This window comes from Neophocaena asiaeorientalis, unplaced genomic scaffold (genome assembly GCF_003031525.2).
Source record: "Neophocaena asiaeorientalis asiaeorientalis breed wild unplaced genomic scaffold, Neophocaena_asiaeorientalis_V1.1 scaffold275, whole genome shotgun sequence".
Taxonomy (NCBI): domain Eukaryota; kingdom Metazoa; phylum Chordata; class Mammalia; order Artiodactyla; family Phocoenidae; genus Neophocaena; species Neophocaena asiaeorientalis.
In genome coordinates, this window is record NW_020173679.1 from 6442203 (window position 1) to 6457310 (window position 15108).

The 15108-nt window shown below is 41.7% G+C and overlaps 1 protein-coding gene across 11 annotated transcripts in view; it reads right to left on the reverse strand.

Moving 5' to 3' along the window:
- Nucleotides 1–15108, reverse strand: part of VPS13D (vacuolar protein sorting 13 homolog D) — a 244422-nt gene that overhangs the window by 179783 nt on the left and 49531 nt on the right. For all 11 annotated transcript variants that reach the window (XR_003003764.1, XR_003003763.1, XM_024749924.1 and 8 more), the window contains 3 exons: nt 11624–11806; nt 5703–5925; nt 2710–2920 (listed from right to left, as the gene is read on the reverse strand). Coding sequence is in view for 9 of the 11 variants with exons in the window: in XM_024749924.1 (XP_024605692.1) it covers nt 2710–2920; nt 5703–5925; nt 11624–11806 (617 nt within the window). In the remaining 2 variants the exon portion in view is untranslated. The remainder of the gene's footprint in view (nt 1–2709; nt 2921–5702; nt 5926–11623; nt 11807–15108) is intronic.

Sequence of the window (15108 nt, forward strand, 5' to 3'; positions counted from 1 at the left end):
GAACCTGTTTGCAGGGCATAAATTGAGACACAGATGTAGAGAACAAACGTATGGACACCAACGGGGGAAAGTGGCAGAGGGGTAGGTGGTGTGATGAACTGGGAGATTGGGATTGACATGTATACACTGATATGTATAAAACGGATAACTAATAAGGACCTGCTGTATAAAAAAATTCAAAAAAAAGAATCTAATGCCTGATGACCTGAGGTAGAGCTGAGGCAGTGATGCTAGCACTGGGGAGCAGCTGCAAACACAGATTATCATTAGCAGAGAAGTCTGACTGCACAGAGACCATAATAAATCAATTGCTTACAGACTCATATCAAAACCCGACCAGTGAGTGGCAACTGAAAACAAGCTCAGGGCTCCCGCTGATCCTGCATTATGGTGAGCTGTATAATTATTTCATTATGTATTCCAAGGTAATAATAATAAAGTGCAGAATAAATGTAATACACTTGAATCATCCCCAAACCGCCCCCTACCCAGGTCCGCGGAAAAACTGGCTTCCACGAAACTGGTCCCTGGTGCCAAAAAGGTTGGGGACCGCTGCTATACAGCATGAGGAATATGGTCAATAACACTATAATAACTTTGTATGGAAACAGATTGTTACTATGTTCATAGTGGCGATCATCTCATAATGTGTGCAAATGTCTGATCACTACGTAGTATACCTGAAATTAACATAATATTGTACAACAACTGTATTTTGATGAAAAAGAAAAGGTGACAAGCTCTTTATCCATTTAGTGATAACTAAAGGCAGAACCAGTGTTTCATAATGAGCCCAGACGGGACATTAGGATAAAACCTGAATCAGTCACTCATTTCAGCTGAGATGGGCAGGAGTGAAGTCGAAAATGCCTGGGTGGGGGGAAGATACCTCATCCCAACACTGAAGAGCTTTTTCTCTACCCTCCTAGAGGTGAAGTTGGCATCGTAGATCCTGCAGACACTATGCTCTGAATATATAAAGTAGAGGGTTAGGATTTGAAGTGGAAGAGGAATACAAAAAACTACTTTGTCTATGGAGAAAAACCTACATATAAGGTGAAAAAAGACTAGTCACGCAATCAACAAAGAAAAGCTGGAAAGGATTACCAAGAACCTCTGAGTTCCCGTGTCTGTGCTGTGAGAAGCTGATAGAATACCTTGTGTTCAGTCATCACCTTCTATCTGGGCTAACAGAGTATAATTATCTGCACATAAACACTGATGGAAGTGGGTAAAGATTAGATAAACAGAGTAGTAAAGCACATTTTTTTTTGGAAAGCATTACTCGAAAAGAAAACAAAGTGTTTGATTTCTAAATAGTGAAGCTCCGCTTAAGACTTCTAAGCCAGTAAAATAAAATACAGCCCATGCCAACCATAACTGAAAGCCAGCCAGGGAGCACTTGAATAACAAGTAAGAATGAAACACAAAAATCTCAGTGAGAGCGGCTAAACTGTATCATTAACCCAGAGAGAAACAAAACAGTGATATTAAATGACTTGCCCAAGCCCAAGAACTGCAAAGGGAGTAGCCAAAGAGGGATTAAAATGACACCCTGGAAAAGTAGTGACACTGCTTTTCAAAATGCTACAAATGAAAATCTCTTTCATTACTTTACAGCCATGCCTCATCTTTCCCTGAAGTTAAGACGCAAATGTTGCTGCTTTCTCCAAAATTAGTGCTCCAAACTGAAAGGCACCATACACTGTAACCAGCAGTCCCAGTCCAGGCACAGGGGCCAGGCGAGCATAAGCGCCACCAGAGGACCTTTTTTTTTTCTTCTTTGCGGTACGTGGGCCTCTCACTGCTGTGGCGTCTCCCATTGCGGAGAACAGGCTCCGGACGCGCAGGCTCAGCGGTCATGGCTCACGGGCCCAGCCGCTCCGCAGCATGTGGGATCTTCCCGGACCGGGGCACGAGTCCGTGTCCCCTGCATCGGCAGGCGGACTCTCAACCACTGCGCCACCAAGGAAGCCCGAGGACCTTTTTAATACACACCTGAGGCTAGGCCCTGAGAGTCAGGTTCTGCTGGTCTCAGGTAGGGTCGGGAATGTTTCTTTTCAGTAAGTCTCCCAGCCAGATGTGGAACTAATGACAACTGAAGCCATGCTCTAAACTACAGATATTAAGCATCCTGTGTTTTGAAGCCAATTAAAAGGTAAAGTAGAGTCAGTTCATCAGTCTTTATGTAGTACTTTCAGAGGCTTAATAGAGTGAAATGGGCAAAACAGCATCTAAACAATTATTCTCATTAAATGGAGCTCCAGGGTAAACAGCAATAGCAGGTCCAGAATCTATTGTATTTGGAACATAGAATCCAATGTCACTTCTTCCAAATACCTTCCCTGCCATCACTACCTCCCTACTCCCATCAAAATCCATGCTAAATTCATGTCCCTTCCTCTTTGTTTCCAAGGCACCTACTACAATCCTACAACACAGTTTATAACGCTGAATCAAACACTAAGTTAGAATCATATACTTACCTTCCTATATCCCTCAACAAAACGTAAGCTCCATGACAGCGGAAGTTTTTTCTTTCATCACAGGAGCCCTCATGTCTAGCAGATAGTAGGGACTCGACAGATATTTGTTACATAGATGAAAAAATAAGTGAATACCTATGCCCTTCCAGACTTAATAGCATTGATTTCCAAGTTATTACGATTCTACTTACAACAGACAGTTATTTGAATATAAACCACTCACTTGTCCAAGTTCCTTTCCACCTGCAATTTCAATCTACAAGGCTCAGTCAAGAGGCTTCCTCCCGTCTGTCGCACAAAATAGGAGGGGAAGATCAGGTCTCCGCTACTGTCTTCCAAGGCCTTAGTATACTCTCGTGGGTGTCTCTCTGCAGCAAAGATGTCCATGTCTTGTAGATCGACGACAATGCAATCTAGCAGGCAGACGTGGTCTTCTACACAGACCCAAGGAAAGAGAGACAATGAAGAAAATGGGACCCAGAAAGGGCTGGACCAGAATAAAACTAAAAAGCCAAAAGAAAGTTCATTTTCTCTTTGGAAAATGTTTAGCACTGCCTGTGTCAGAAAGCTGGGTGACCAGAAGTCTCCACTCTGGCACCAAGACCTCCGTCCACAATGCTCTGCATGTTGGACATCTCCTGCCCACCGCCTGCATGCAAGCACATACTGTGCCACGTCCCCTCAGCGTCTCATTGCTGTCCCGAGACACTAACTGAGGCTAAAGGGCTTCTGACGAGAAGTACTTAATATGCTCCCTCCCAAGGAGAGCCCACAGGGGTCTCATGTAGAGATAATGTTACCCAAAGGTTTACAAATTTTCCAGCAGCAAAATTCTTTTTTCCAAACAAACATCACATGTAACCATTTCCACCAGCACTGATCTAATCCAAGCCACCTCCATTCTTGACTAGACCACCATAAACTCCCCTCCAATATACCCATACAATTCCAGTCTGCCCTCACAAAACCATTCTGCTCACAAAATACCTCAGTAATCCTTAAAAAAATAAGTGGGACCAAAACATTCTCTTCCTTTATATACTTTGATGGCTTTGTTTAATGCAAAGTTCTTTCTGTGAAACTCCCCTAAATCCCCGTAGAGCCCTGCCTAAGCCCACTGCCTACTTTTCCAACCTCATCTCAAGCCATTCTCTACCTTGCCCATGAAGTCTCGGGCTCACTGGCCTTTGTTTCCCCCACATGCCAGGCTCCTTGCTGTCTGAACAGTCTTACCCACAGCATACCCTCCTCTCTTCTCAACTGGGTCCTGTTCTTTCACTTTACACCATTCTGTCTCTCCCATAACATTTATCTTAATCTGGCAATATTTAGATTATCTTAATCTGTCAATATAAAGCTTATTTAATGGCTTTCTCGTATCATTCACATCATGGCAGGAACTATGTCTAATAGCATGTTACTATACAGGAGAACATAGCGTGTTAATATATAGGAGAACAAAACATTGTTAACACCTGGATTAGGCAGGCACTAATTGAATTAGTTCTTGCCTTGTTACTGCATCGATAAATATGTGAAGTAGACAAAAATGGAGCTGGTGTGGCAGAAGGGGAAAAGGGATGGGAACAAAGAAAGGGCTTCAGAGATTTCCTAGGGTTGTCATGGAATCCCAGGGATATACAGAAAGCAGTTTGAAAACCACTACCTTAACCCAATCTTAATCACATATAGAATTCCAGAAACAAACTGCAAATCAGGAGGAGAAATATTGTCAGGAAAGAGATCTTTCTATAAAACATCCCGAATCACTTCTTATAGGCTTCTAAATATATGTAAAATTGGCCTTATTCCTAATCATCATTGTCACCAGGACAACAAAAGCAACAGAAGACGTGTATAGAGTGGCCCTATGTGTGCACCCAGCCCCACCCCACCCCATGCTGTATGCATTTGTTATGCATATATAGACTGGAGACTGGTAGGCAATATCATGTAGGTTAAGACTGCAGGTTCTAGAGTCAGACTACCTAAATTCATAGTCCAACTCTACCATTTACCATCTACATCCACAAAACTATGGTCAAGTTACTTAATCTCTCTAAGCCTCTGCCTCTTCATCTATAAAATGGGGATAGGGGCTTCCCTGGTGGCGCAGTGGTTGAGAGTCTGCCTGCCGATGCAGGGGACACGGGTTCGTGCCCCGGTCCAGGAAGATCCCACATGCCGGAGCGGCTGGGCCCGTGAGCCATGGCCGCTGAGCCTGCGCGTCCGGAGCCTGTGCTCTGCAACGGGAGAGGCCACAGCAGTGAGGCCCGCGTACCACAAAAAAAAAAAAAAAAAAAAAAATTTATAAAATGGGGATAAAAATAAAACTCTATATCATGAGGATAAAATGCAAAAAGTGATGAAAGAATGTGCCACAACGTCTGGCACGTAGTGAGTGTTCAATACCCAGTCTTTTACTGAGGACTACAATAATCTCCTTTAATCAGCAATGTAACCATAAACCACTTTGCTGTCACCTCTGGGACTACAAGGTACTACAGAGAGTTAACCATTCCTTGCATCTATCTAACAAAGACGTTCGGCCTCCCTCAGCTAGCGTCCCACATTTCTCCAAGTCCAACCATAGTGGACTGATTTTCATCCACTGATTTTTGGGGCTAATCATATTCTGCTTCCCACACTCCCTGGAGCGACACTTCACTTATCCAATCCATCGCCCATCCAGAAAACCAAAAGGCCAAAATTAAGGCTTGCATCTGGAATGGCTAATTGTCAAATTCTAGAGAAGAGCCCAATAACTGGGCAGTTCATGTCTTTCAAAAACTGTCACTCATAGTATTTCTTCTGTTACCTAATTCACACTAATATTTTTTTCAGAGTTCTTTTTTATTTTTCTAGAATTAAATAGTGACTTGCAAGGATGTGTCTAAGGATGCAGGAACTGTTCTAGTTATACTCACCATCTGGTGGCAACTGTTTTGACATATAAGTCCTAACAGACAATCTAAATCTCTTTATTTACACTGTCTTACCAATTTTACCCTACTCTACAAGTCGCCCAATGTTAAATCTACATCCTTACGTTCTTAAGCCTTCTAAATCAATATCAAAATCGGATTATCACGAAAGACATGCTACCACTTTGTGGGCATCTGCTTATACGGGATGCATCCCCCCCCCCCTTAGGTTCCTCCAATGGTCTCATGCATTTGCCCACCTTCATCATGCAGCTCCTCTCTCCTCTTTTACCTGGACTCCTGGAAACCTGACCAACAGAGGGTGTGGCTTGCTGCCCTTGCTGCTTGGTCGAAGTACTTGGCACAAACTCGCTCTTCAGGCTGCCTAGACTCATTCCAACAGGAGGCATCATGAACAGCCCCTCGGAATGGGTCCCTTTCGGGTCCTCCATGCTTGTCATTTTCCTTACACTGTGTTTGGGAGTACCAGTTGGAGAAGCTGAAGGCACAGACTCCTGGGAAGAAACAGAAGAAAACTAGAAGACAGGAATGGGACTGACTGTACCTACTATCCTAGAAGTCCCATCCCAGTCCCTGGACTCTTCAAAGACTCTACACCACTTGGTACCTCCCAAGCCCCCCAGATCCCATAAACAAAAGGGCCACAGGGTCATGATACTTTCTGCCACATGTAATTATTTGCAGAGATATTACATATAATTCAGTACCTGTTGAAAACTATAGCAATTTTGCAGGAACATATTTGATCTTTCGGCTTAAGAGCAAATGTCAGGATACTAATCACTGGTGGTTTAATCTAGGTCAAATACAACAAAAGCAAATCTCTCAGCCATATGATACATTGTTGCTTTGCTGGAGGGGAGGTGCTTACTGTTCTAAGAAAATGCATCTAACAGCAATAGGGACTAAAGCCATTGTAATGTGTTTGTACTTTCCATAAGTCTCCCCTCCTCTGTTTACACTTCTCATCTCTCTAAGTAACTGCAAATGAAAACAAAATGGAAAATATAGGTAAGCCATTCGTATTATGTTTCTGTTCAAGGGCATAGAAATTAAGGGCAAATACACAGTAAAATTAATTCTGTAATTCTACTGAAAATAATATACGCTTTTCTTACATACTTAGTACCTTCAGTTAATTGCTAACGGGGTAAATCTTTTTCACCAGAATGGTTCAATAATTGACGTTTAAACTTCCCATGGTTCCTTCCCCCAAGCCTCAGAGCTACATATCCAAATGGCTTCTGCAGGGTTGGTTTGTTCTCATCTCTCCCCTCTCACCAACAAGCTGGAAGGAGGGGAAGAACTGTTTTCCTTCCAGTACTGCTTTATATGTGTATTCCTCTCAGCATTTGAAAACGAGATAATACTGTTTGCCTTCACAGTTATCTTGAGTAGTAATTACATGTAACAGTGAAAGTCCTTATTTTTTGCAATTCATTTTTGTAAGGCAAATTACTAGGTAAATGCCATTATTTAAGCATTTTGACATTAAAAACCTTCCCTCTTGCTTAGTTTATTTAAACTCTAGAGAGTATTTGTTGCTCTTTCATTTGATTCATCTCTCCATCCTCTCTGAGTGGGTTTAAATAAATCAGTGGCTTGAGGAGATTAACTCAAAGCCTTTGAAAGACTTAGAAATTATGGTTTAAGCACAATCTATGATTGAGAAAAATGAAAGGAAAAACATATGTAAAAAATTCAAACCTGCGCTCATTAAGACATGGATTTATGTAAAACAATTCCAAACACACGGGAGTCATAGAACTCAAAGGCAAATAACCCCTCTGCAAGCTTTGATTTCAGGACTATTTCCTGTCCTTTAACCACTGGAATGCATGCTAGACAAACCTCACACGTGCAAATGCATTAAACAGCAAATGTAAAGCGATTTTTGGAGAAGTCACTACTCACTTCACACAGGCCTAGATCAGTGGAACCTGACTGTACATGTGGAGAGGTAAGTTTCACAGATAAGTTTATCTGATTACAAATACTTTAACAAGCGACACACTCCAAGCAGTCCTTATGGAATTCTACAGAACCACCACTGGTATGTAACAAGATAAAGTTTTTCTAGGATTTAAGGAAATAAAATAAGGTCATCAAGAAAGTACTTACCTAGGGCTTTAAAAAGAAAAAAAAAAAGAAATTGCTTTTAATGATCCTTAACAAGGGCTTCTCTACACAGGAGGGAAGTGATTTGCCAAAGCAGAGGGAAAAGTGATAAGCAGGCTTTCCCAAGTAATGAAATATTTTAAAGAATTGTTTTTTAAAATTTTCTTTTTTAAGCATATGAATGTGAATTGACTGCTGAATCCCATAAGGTTTTTTCGAATAACCAGGAGGCAAAAAAACATATTGTACCTTGAAGAAAAAGCGATCCTTGTATGCAATGCCACTGAAAATCAAATCCTCAAAAACAAATACAGGGAAATCTTTTCATTAAAATGCTCTACGTGCTATTATTTGGCATACTTAACAAAACAGAAACCATTCTGCAAAAATTTCTTGAAATATTTTGGCAATTCTTCTTTAGAAGCTAAATTCAGACTCAGCTCATTAAGCTCATATATAGATATATCTGACATAGAAAATAAGTCTTTATCTTTTCAGGAAGGGGAGAGAAACAAAAATGGTATTATTGAACTTGATCACCCATTCTGGCTCTAACTGATCTCTTCCTAAAGATTTAGGCTTCAAAACAAAGATTTACCACAAACAAATATATTCCAAAGAACTAACTAAAGGCTGAAAAGACAGTTCCCAAGAAGAATTCAGCTCTCCCTTGGGCAGTAAGGGCAGCAGAGTTGGAACAGAGAGGCAGTACCCTGAGGTGTCAGCGGGAACAACATTCATGTATAAACACCAGCTCGGACACATTTGTTTAATATCTAGTCATGTTAATTATAAACACCTCATAGGGGCTTCCCTGGTGGCGCAGTGGTTGAGAGTCCGCCTGCGGAAGCAGGGGACACAGGTTCGTGCCCCGGTCCGGGAAGATCCCACATGCCGCAGAGCGGCTGGGCCCGTGAGCCATGGTTGCTGAGCCTGCGCGTCCGGAGCCTGTGCTCCGCAACGGGAAAAGCCACAACAGTGAGAGGCCCGCGTACCACAAAAACAAACAAACAAACAGAAAAAAAACACCTCATAGTAAGGAAAAGTAAATTTCAGAAGCAGTTACAAATCTTTCTTTTTATAAATGGATCTTCCTTTTATCTTCTTTAAGACTTAAGTCAGTAAACAGCAAAATGCTTATCACTCAAATATGAAAAGAGATTTTCATTAAGACCAAGGTTACCAGGTCTCTACTAGGCCTACTGTGAAAGGCCAATGGTGATTTGTTTCATTTTTACTGTCTTAAAAAAAATACGTTAAGTGGAAGCCTATTTCCCGCTCTGGCAAGAAAGCCTATTGTTCCAGCAGGAGGGCTTCTGACCACAAGGTGAACAAGCACGTTCTCAGCCATCAGCTGTCTGAAGATGGGGCGTGACGATGAGCAAACCTGGTGATGCTCTTCCCTCTGCGTTGCTAATCACTGCTGTTCTGGTTTCACCATGTGCTCTGATCACTAAATCTGGTTCGGCTAAGCGACTGTAGTGAGGTGATATAAGGACAACCTGCCCTCTAACCATCATTCAAACACCCCCACTCTGGGTTCTGAGCTCCAGGTTATGACACATGAACACGGCTCCTGTGGTTCTCACTGGCTCGTCTTCACTCTCCTCCTCACTCCACCCATTCCCACTCAAGGAATCAAATATTTTGGGTTCAGGGTGTTTAGGTTAGAAGCAGTGAATAAATGGCTAAGTGAAAAGTGAAACAAATTAAGAAAACTATAGACGTAGTAATTTGAAAATAACAACATTATCTGAGTTTAGGCATTACCAACAAATACAGTCTTCCTATTACTTTTGACCCGAGTTGAGCTCCTTGGCAAAGGCCTGGCAAGACTAGCAGCCTAGTCACTCTCTTCCGTTTTCTTTTCTTCCTACACCTAGAGAGGCGAACAGGACTTTTTCTGTTCAACTTTGTATCTCTTCTGTAATAAACTCTGGAGTCTTCCATCGTAGTTATTTTAATGAACTCACTGCCACATCCTTCAGAAAATTCAGAAGACCTACAGCTATTTGGCAAAGGGCCAGTAAGACAGCAATAGCCTTTGCCAGTTTATTTTCCCCTACGTAAACCTAATCTTAATACTGGGAGGTATAATCATACCGTGGTTAAGAGCATGGAGTATTGAAAGCAGACACACCAAAGTCTCTAAGGTCCACACTGTACTCCTCACTAGATGTTTTTTTTTGCGGTACGCAGGCCTCTCACCGTTGTGGCCTCTCCCGTTGCGGAGCACAGGCTCCGGACGCGCAGGCTCAGTGGTCATGGATCACGGGCCCAGCCACACCGTGGCATGTGGGATCTTCCCGGACCGGGGCACGAACCCGTGTCGCCTGCATCGGCAGGTGGACTCTCAACCACTGCGCCACCAGGGAAGCCCTCACTAGATGTTTAATCCAAAAGAAATTACTTCACCTATCTAAGTCTCAATTTCTTTTTTTTAATTTATTTTCTTTATTATTATTATTATTATTTTGGCTGTTTGGGGTCTGATCAATGTGAGAAAAGCAGCTTAATCTCGTTTCCATGAAGGGACTCATCTACTCCCCTGAAGGGAGCATTATTACAAGAAACACTTCTGACTCGTCTCTCCATATCTTACTGGCCCCTTCACAAGGGATGCATATCGATCCATCTGTTTAATGGAGATTGTGAACAGCAAATACTACTTGCCCATGTTTCTTCTACTGAGTAGTTCTCTCTAATCCTGTGGCTCTCTGTAGCCTGCAGGTGAAAACTAAGTGTTTATTCATAAAGCATGCTAGTGCCTACTCAGTCCATCAAAATACCACCTCGGATTGAGAAATGAGCAAGTAATGATAGCTTGATCTTGGTCCAATACTCCAATCAAGTTTTATCAGCCAAACCAATATTTCAATTCCTGTGGTGATGAAATATGTTTGTTAAAAGCATGGATTCTGGGCTTCCCTGGTGGCGCAGTGGTTGAGAGTCTGCCTGCCGATGCAGGGGACACAGGTTCGTGGCCCAGTCCGGGAAGATCCCACATGCTGCGGAGCGGCTGGGCCCAGATTTGAATCCCTGGTCAGGGAACTAGATCTTGCATGCATGCCGCAACTAAGAAGTCCGCATGCCGCAACTAAAGATCCTACATGCCGCAACGAAGATCCCACGTGCCACAACTAAAACCCAGTGCAGCCAAAATAAATAAATAAATATTAAGACACACATATAGGGCTTCCCTGGTGGCGCAGTGGTTGAGAGTCCGCCTGCCGATGCAGGGGACACGGGTTCGTGCCCCGGTCCGGGAAGATCCCACATGCCGTGGAGCGGCTGGGCCCGTGAGCCATGGCCGCTGAGCCTGCACGTCCGGAGCCTGTGCTCCGCAACGGGAGAGGCCACAACAGTGAGAGGCCTGCATACCGCAAAAACAAACAAACAAAGAAACAAAAAAAACCAAATACACACACACACACACCCCTAGAACATAAGACAGTCTCTAATTCCAGCAAGTTACTGGTCTCCTCAACTGCAAAAATGGGTGGGACCACCTCCCAGGTCTTATCAGTGTTAAGTCTGTGATTTACTAGGGTTTCCCATTTTCATCATGTATTCTCAATGAGTCCTAGCTTTTCCAAATGTAAAATGAAAGCAGCAATCCTCATCCCAATTACCTCCAAACATGTTATAAGAAATAAGTGCTAACGTACTTTTAAACTGTGCTAAACCAGTATACTCTATACGATTTAATTATTAAGGTATTTTTAAATGGCTTCAGATAAGCCTTGGGCCAAATCATGTCTTCTGAAAAAAGCCACATAGTATAAAAAGTTGATTACTATGAGTTCAGCCTATGAGGAAAGCATTATAAAGATGGTTCTGTTGATTTGTTTGCTAAAATAAGTTACTACATACAGTTAGTAAAAGCTGTAATTTATACTACCTCTATGAAAGGTTAATTGAAATGTTAATAAAATGTCCAAAAAAAAATTCTTCAAGCCACATATACTACAAAAGTAACAGTGGCTAGGAATCTTCTTACGGCAGCATCTGAATTTTTCGATTGGCATTCCAATGCCAGGTGAACTGAGAAGGGAATGGGTGCTGACTGCTCACCTTATCTTGTAAGGTAAAGGTCCCAGGAATACCAGCAAAGAGAAACTTGTTCTTGACTTTCAACTTCCCCAGATTCGCTACAATCAGATTATTTGATCTGGAACTTTCTGGGATAAGAAGAACAGGAGCACCAGCCTCAATATCCAGGAGAACCCGTGAACAACGCTGGGCTTGATCTCTCACCTGAACGAAGAAGGAAAATTGGGTTAGAGGTTCAATTAATTCCCTAATTTTATAATCAAGTAATCTCAAATTTCCAAAAGTTTCATGAATTTATAAATCTAAAACAATTAAAATCACACAGAATATATTCTATGAACACCAAGGAGTTAAATTAGAAATCAGTAACAAGAAGATAATGGAAAACCCCCAAACATCTGGAAATTAGACTACACACTTCTAAATAACCCATGGGTCACAGAAGAAATCACAAGAGAAATTTTAAAAATATTTTGACCTTACTGATAAAGAAAACACAGCACATTAAAATTCAGGGTTTCCCTGGTGGCGCAGTGGTTGAGAGTCCGCCTGCCAGTGCAGGGGACACAGGTTCGTGCCCCGGTCTGGGAAGATCCCACATGCCGCGGAGCGGCTGGGCCCGTGAGCCATGGCCGCTGAGCCTGCGCATCCGGACCCTGTGCTCCGCAACGGGAGAGGCCACGGCAATGAGAGGCCCGCGTGCGGCAAAAAAAAAAAAAAAAAAATTAATGGAATGCACTTAAAAAGGCACTTAAAGAAAAATGTTTAGCATCAAATACTTATTTTATATTAAAGATTTAAAATCAATAAAGCTTCCAGCTTAAGAAGGTAGAAAAGCAAAATAAACCTAAGTAAGGAGAAGGAAGACAATAATAAAGAGCAGAAACCAGTTATTAGAAAACAGATAAACAACAGAGAAAAATCAATTCAACATTTATAGAACACTCTACCCAACAACCATTTTACATTCTTTTCAAGTGCACACGGCATGCTTGTTAACAGTATGCATGGGCCTAACACAGGCCTCCATAAGTTGATTGAAAGTATAAAACTCTACCTATATTAATCAAGAAAAAAGGAAGGGAACAAAAATCACCACTATCAGGGAAGAGTCAGGGACATTGCTAGAGAACTTAATATTAAAAAGATGTGGGAACCTATGAACAAGTTCATGCCAACAAATTGACAATTGAGATGAAGTAGACAGGTAACTGAAAAACACATGCAAACTATCTAGAGCTAACATCACATACGTAACATCTGTGAAAGACAATGTTTTCCCTCTGAGATAAGGAACAAAGCATGGATACCCACTCTCACCACTTCTATTCAACATTGTGGTGGAAGTCCTAGTGCACACAAAAAGGTATACAGGTTGGAAAGGAAATTATTCACAGACAACATAATAATCTATGTAGAAAACCCTAAAGAATCTAAAGGAACTACAATAAGTAAGTTTAGCAAGATTGTAGGATATGAGGTCAACATGTCAGTACATGAGTCAATTATATTTCTCAAACTTTCAATAAACAAGTGTACATTGAAATTTTTAATTGATACAATTTACAATAGCATCAAAATTGTGAAACACCTAGGGATAAATTTAACAAAAGATGTGTAAGAAGGGTATACCCAAAACTACGAAACACTGCTGAGAGAAACTGAAGATCTAATTAAATGGAGGGATATACCATACTCAAGGATCCAAAGACTCAATACTGTTAAGACGTCAATTCTCCAGATATATGGATTCAAGGCAATCCCAATCAAATCCTAGCTGACTTTATTGTAGAAACAGACAAGCTGATTCTAAAATTTATAGAGAAAAACAAAGGACCTATAATAGCCAATACATCTTTGAAACAAGTTGGAGGACTTACACGATCGGATTTCAAGACATATCATAAAGCAAGAGCAATCAAGACAGGGTGGTATACAATTAAATACAAATCAATGGAACAGAACAGAGAATAAGGAAATACACGCATACGTTCTCAACAGAAGTGTCAAGGTAATTCAATGGGAAAAGAACAGTCTGAATACATATACGGGAAAAAAATCTCAACCCTTACTTCACAAAATACACAAAAATTAACTCAAAATGGAAGAGGTCTAAAATTATAACACTTCTAAAAGAGGAAATAGGAGAAATTTTTTGCCACCTAGTGGTAAGCAGATTTCTTTCACAAAACACACAGCACTAACCTAAAAGAAAAAAATTGGACTTCATCAAAATGAAAGACTTCTGGGACTTCCCTGGTGGTTCAGTGGTTAAGAATCCGCCTGCCAATGCAGGGAACACAGGTTCGAGCCCTGCTCCGGGAAGATCCCACATGCCACGGAGCAACTAAGCCCGTGCACCACAACTACTGAGCCTGTGCTCTAGAGCCCACGAGCCACAACTACTGAAGTCCGTGTGCCTAGAGCCCATGCTCTGCAACAAGAGAAGCCACTGCAATGAGAAGCCCGTGCACCGCAACAAAGAGTAGCCCCCATTCGCCGCAACCAGAGAAAGCCCGTGCACAGCAACAAAGACCCAACGCAGTCAAAAAATAAATAAATTTAAAAAGAGAAATAAAAAAAAAAAAAAAGACTCCTGCTTTTCAAAAAATAGTATTAAGAAAATGGGAAAAGGTCCAGTGGGTAAGGCTCCATGCTCCCAATGCACAGGGTCTGGGTTCGACCCCTGGCCGGGGAACTAGATCCTGCATGCATGCCGCAATTAAGAGTTCGCATGCTGCAACTAAAACAAAGATCCTGCATGTCACAACGAAGATCCCGCATGCTACAACTAAGACCCAGCACAGCCAGAAATAAAAAAAAAATTTTTTTAATGGGAAAAAAAACCTATAGACTAGGAGAAAATATCTGTAAAAGATATATCAAAAGTCTTATATCCAGAATATATAAAGGAAGAAATAATGTCAATTCTACACAAACTATTCTGAAAATAGAATAGGGAACACTTCCCAATTCATACTACAAGGACAGCACTGACCAGTTTACCAAAACCAGAAAACAGGCATTCTTTCCTTTTTAAGAAAAGAAAACAACAAACTAATATCTCTCAGGAAAATAGATACAAAATCCATAAGATATTGGAGCAAATCAAGAAAACTATAAAAGCATCCATAGGGCTTCCCTGGTGGCGCAGTGCTTGAGAGTCCACCTGCCGATGCAGGGGACGTGGGTTCGTGCCCCAGTCCTGGGAGATCCCACACGCCATGGAGCAGCTGGGCCCGTGAGCCATGGCCGCTGAGCCTGTGCCTCCGGAGCCTGTGCTCCGCAACGGGAAAGGCCACAACAGTGAGAGGCCCATGTATCGCAAAAAAAAAAAAGAAAGAAAGAAGCATCCACAGACAATAAGGAAGCAAATGAACATGGCTGTATTCTGTTGTAATAGCAAGTTGGCCAGTGGCTACCAGGATGCAGGGATTAGTGCTGGGAGACAATTAGCAAATGGACACAAGCAAATTTTATTTATTTATTTATTTATTTATTTATTT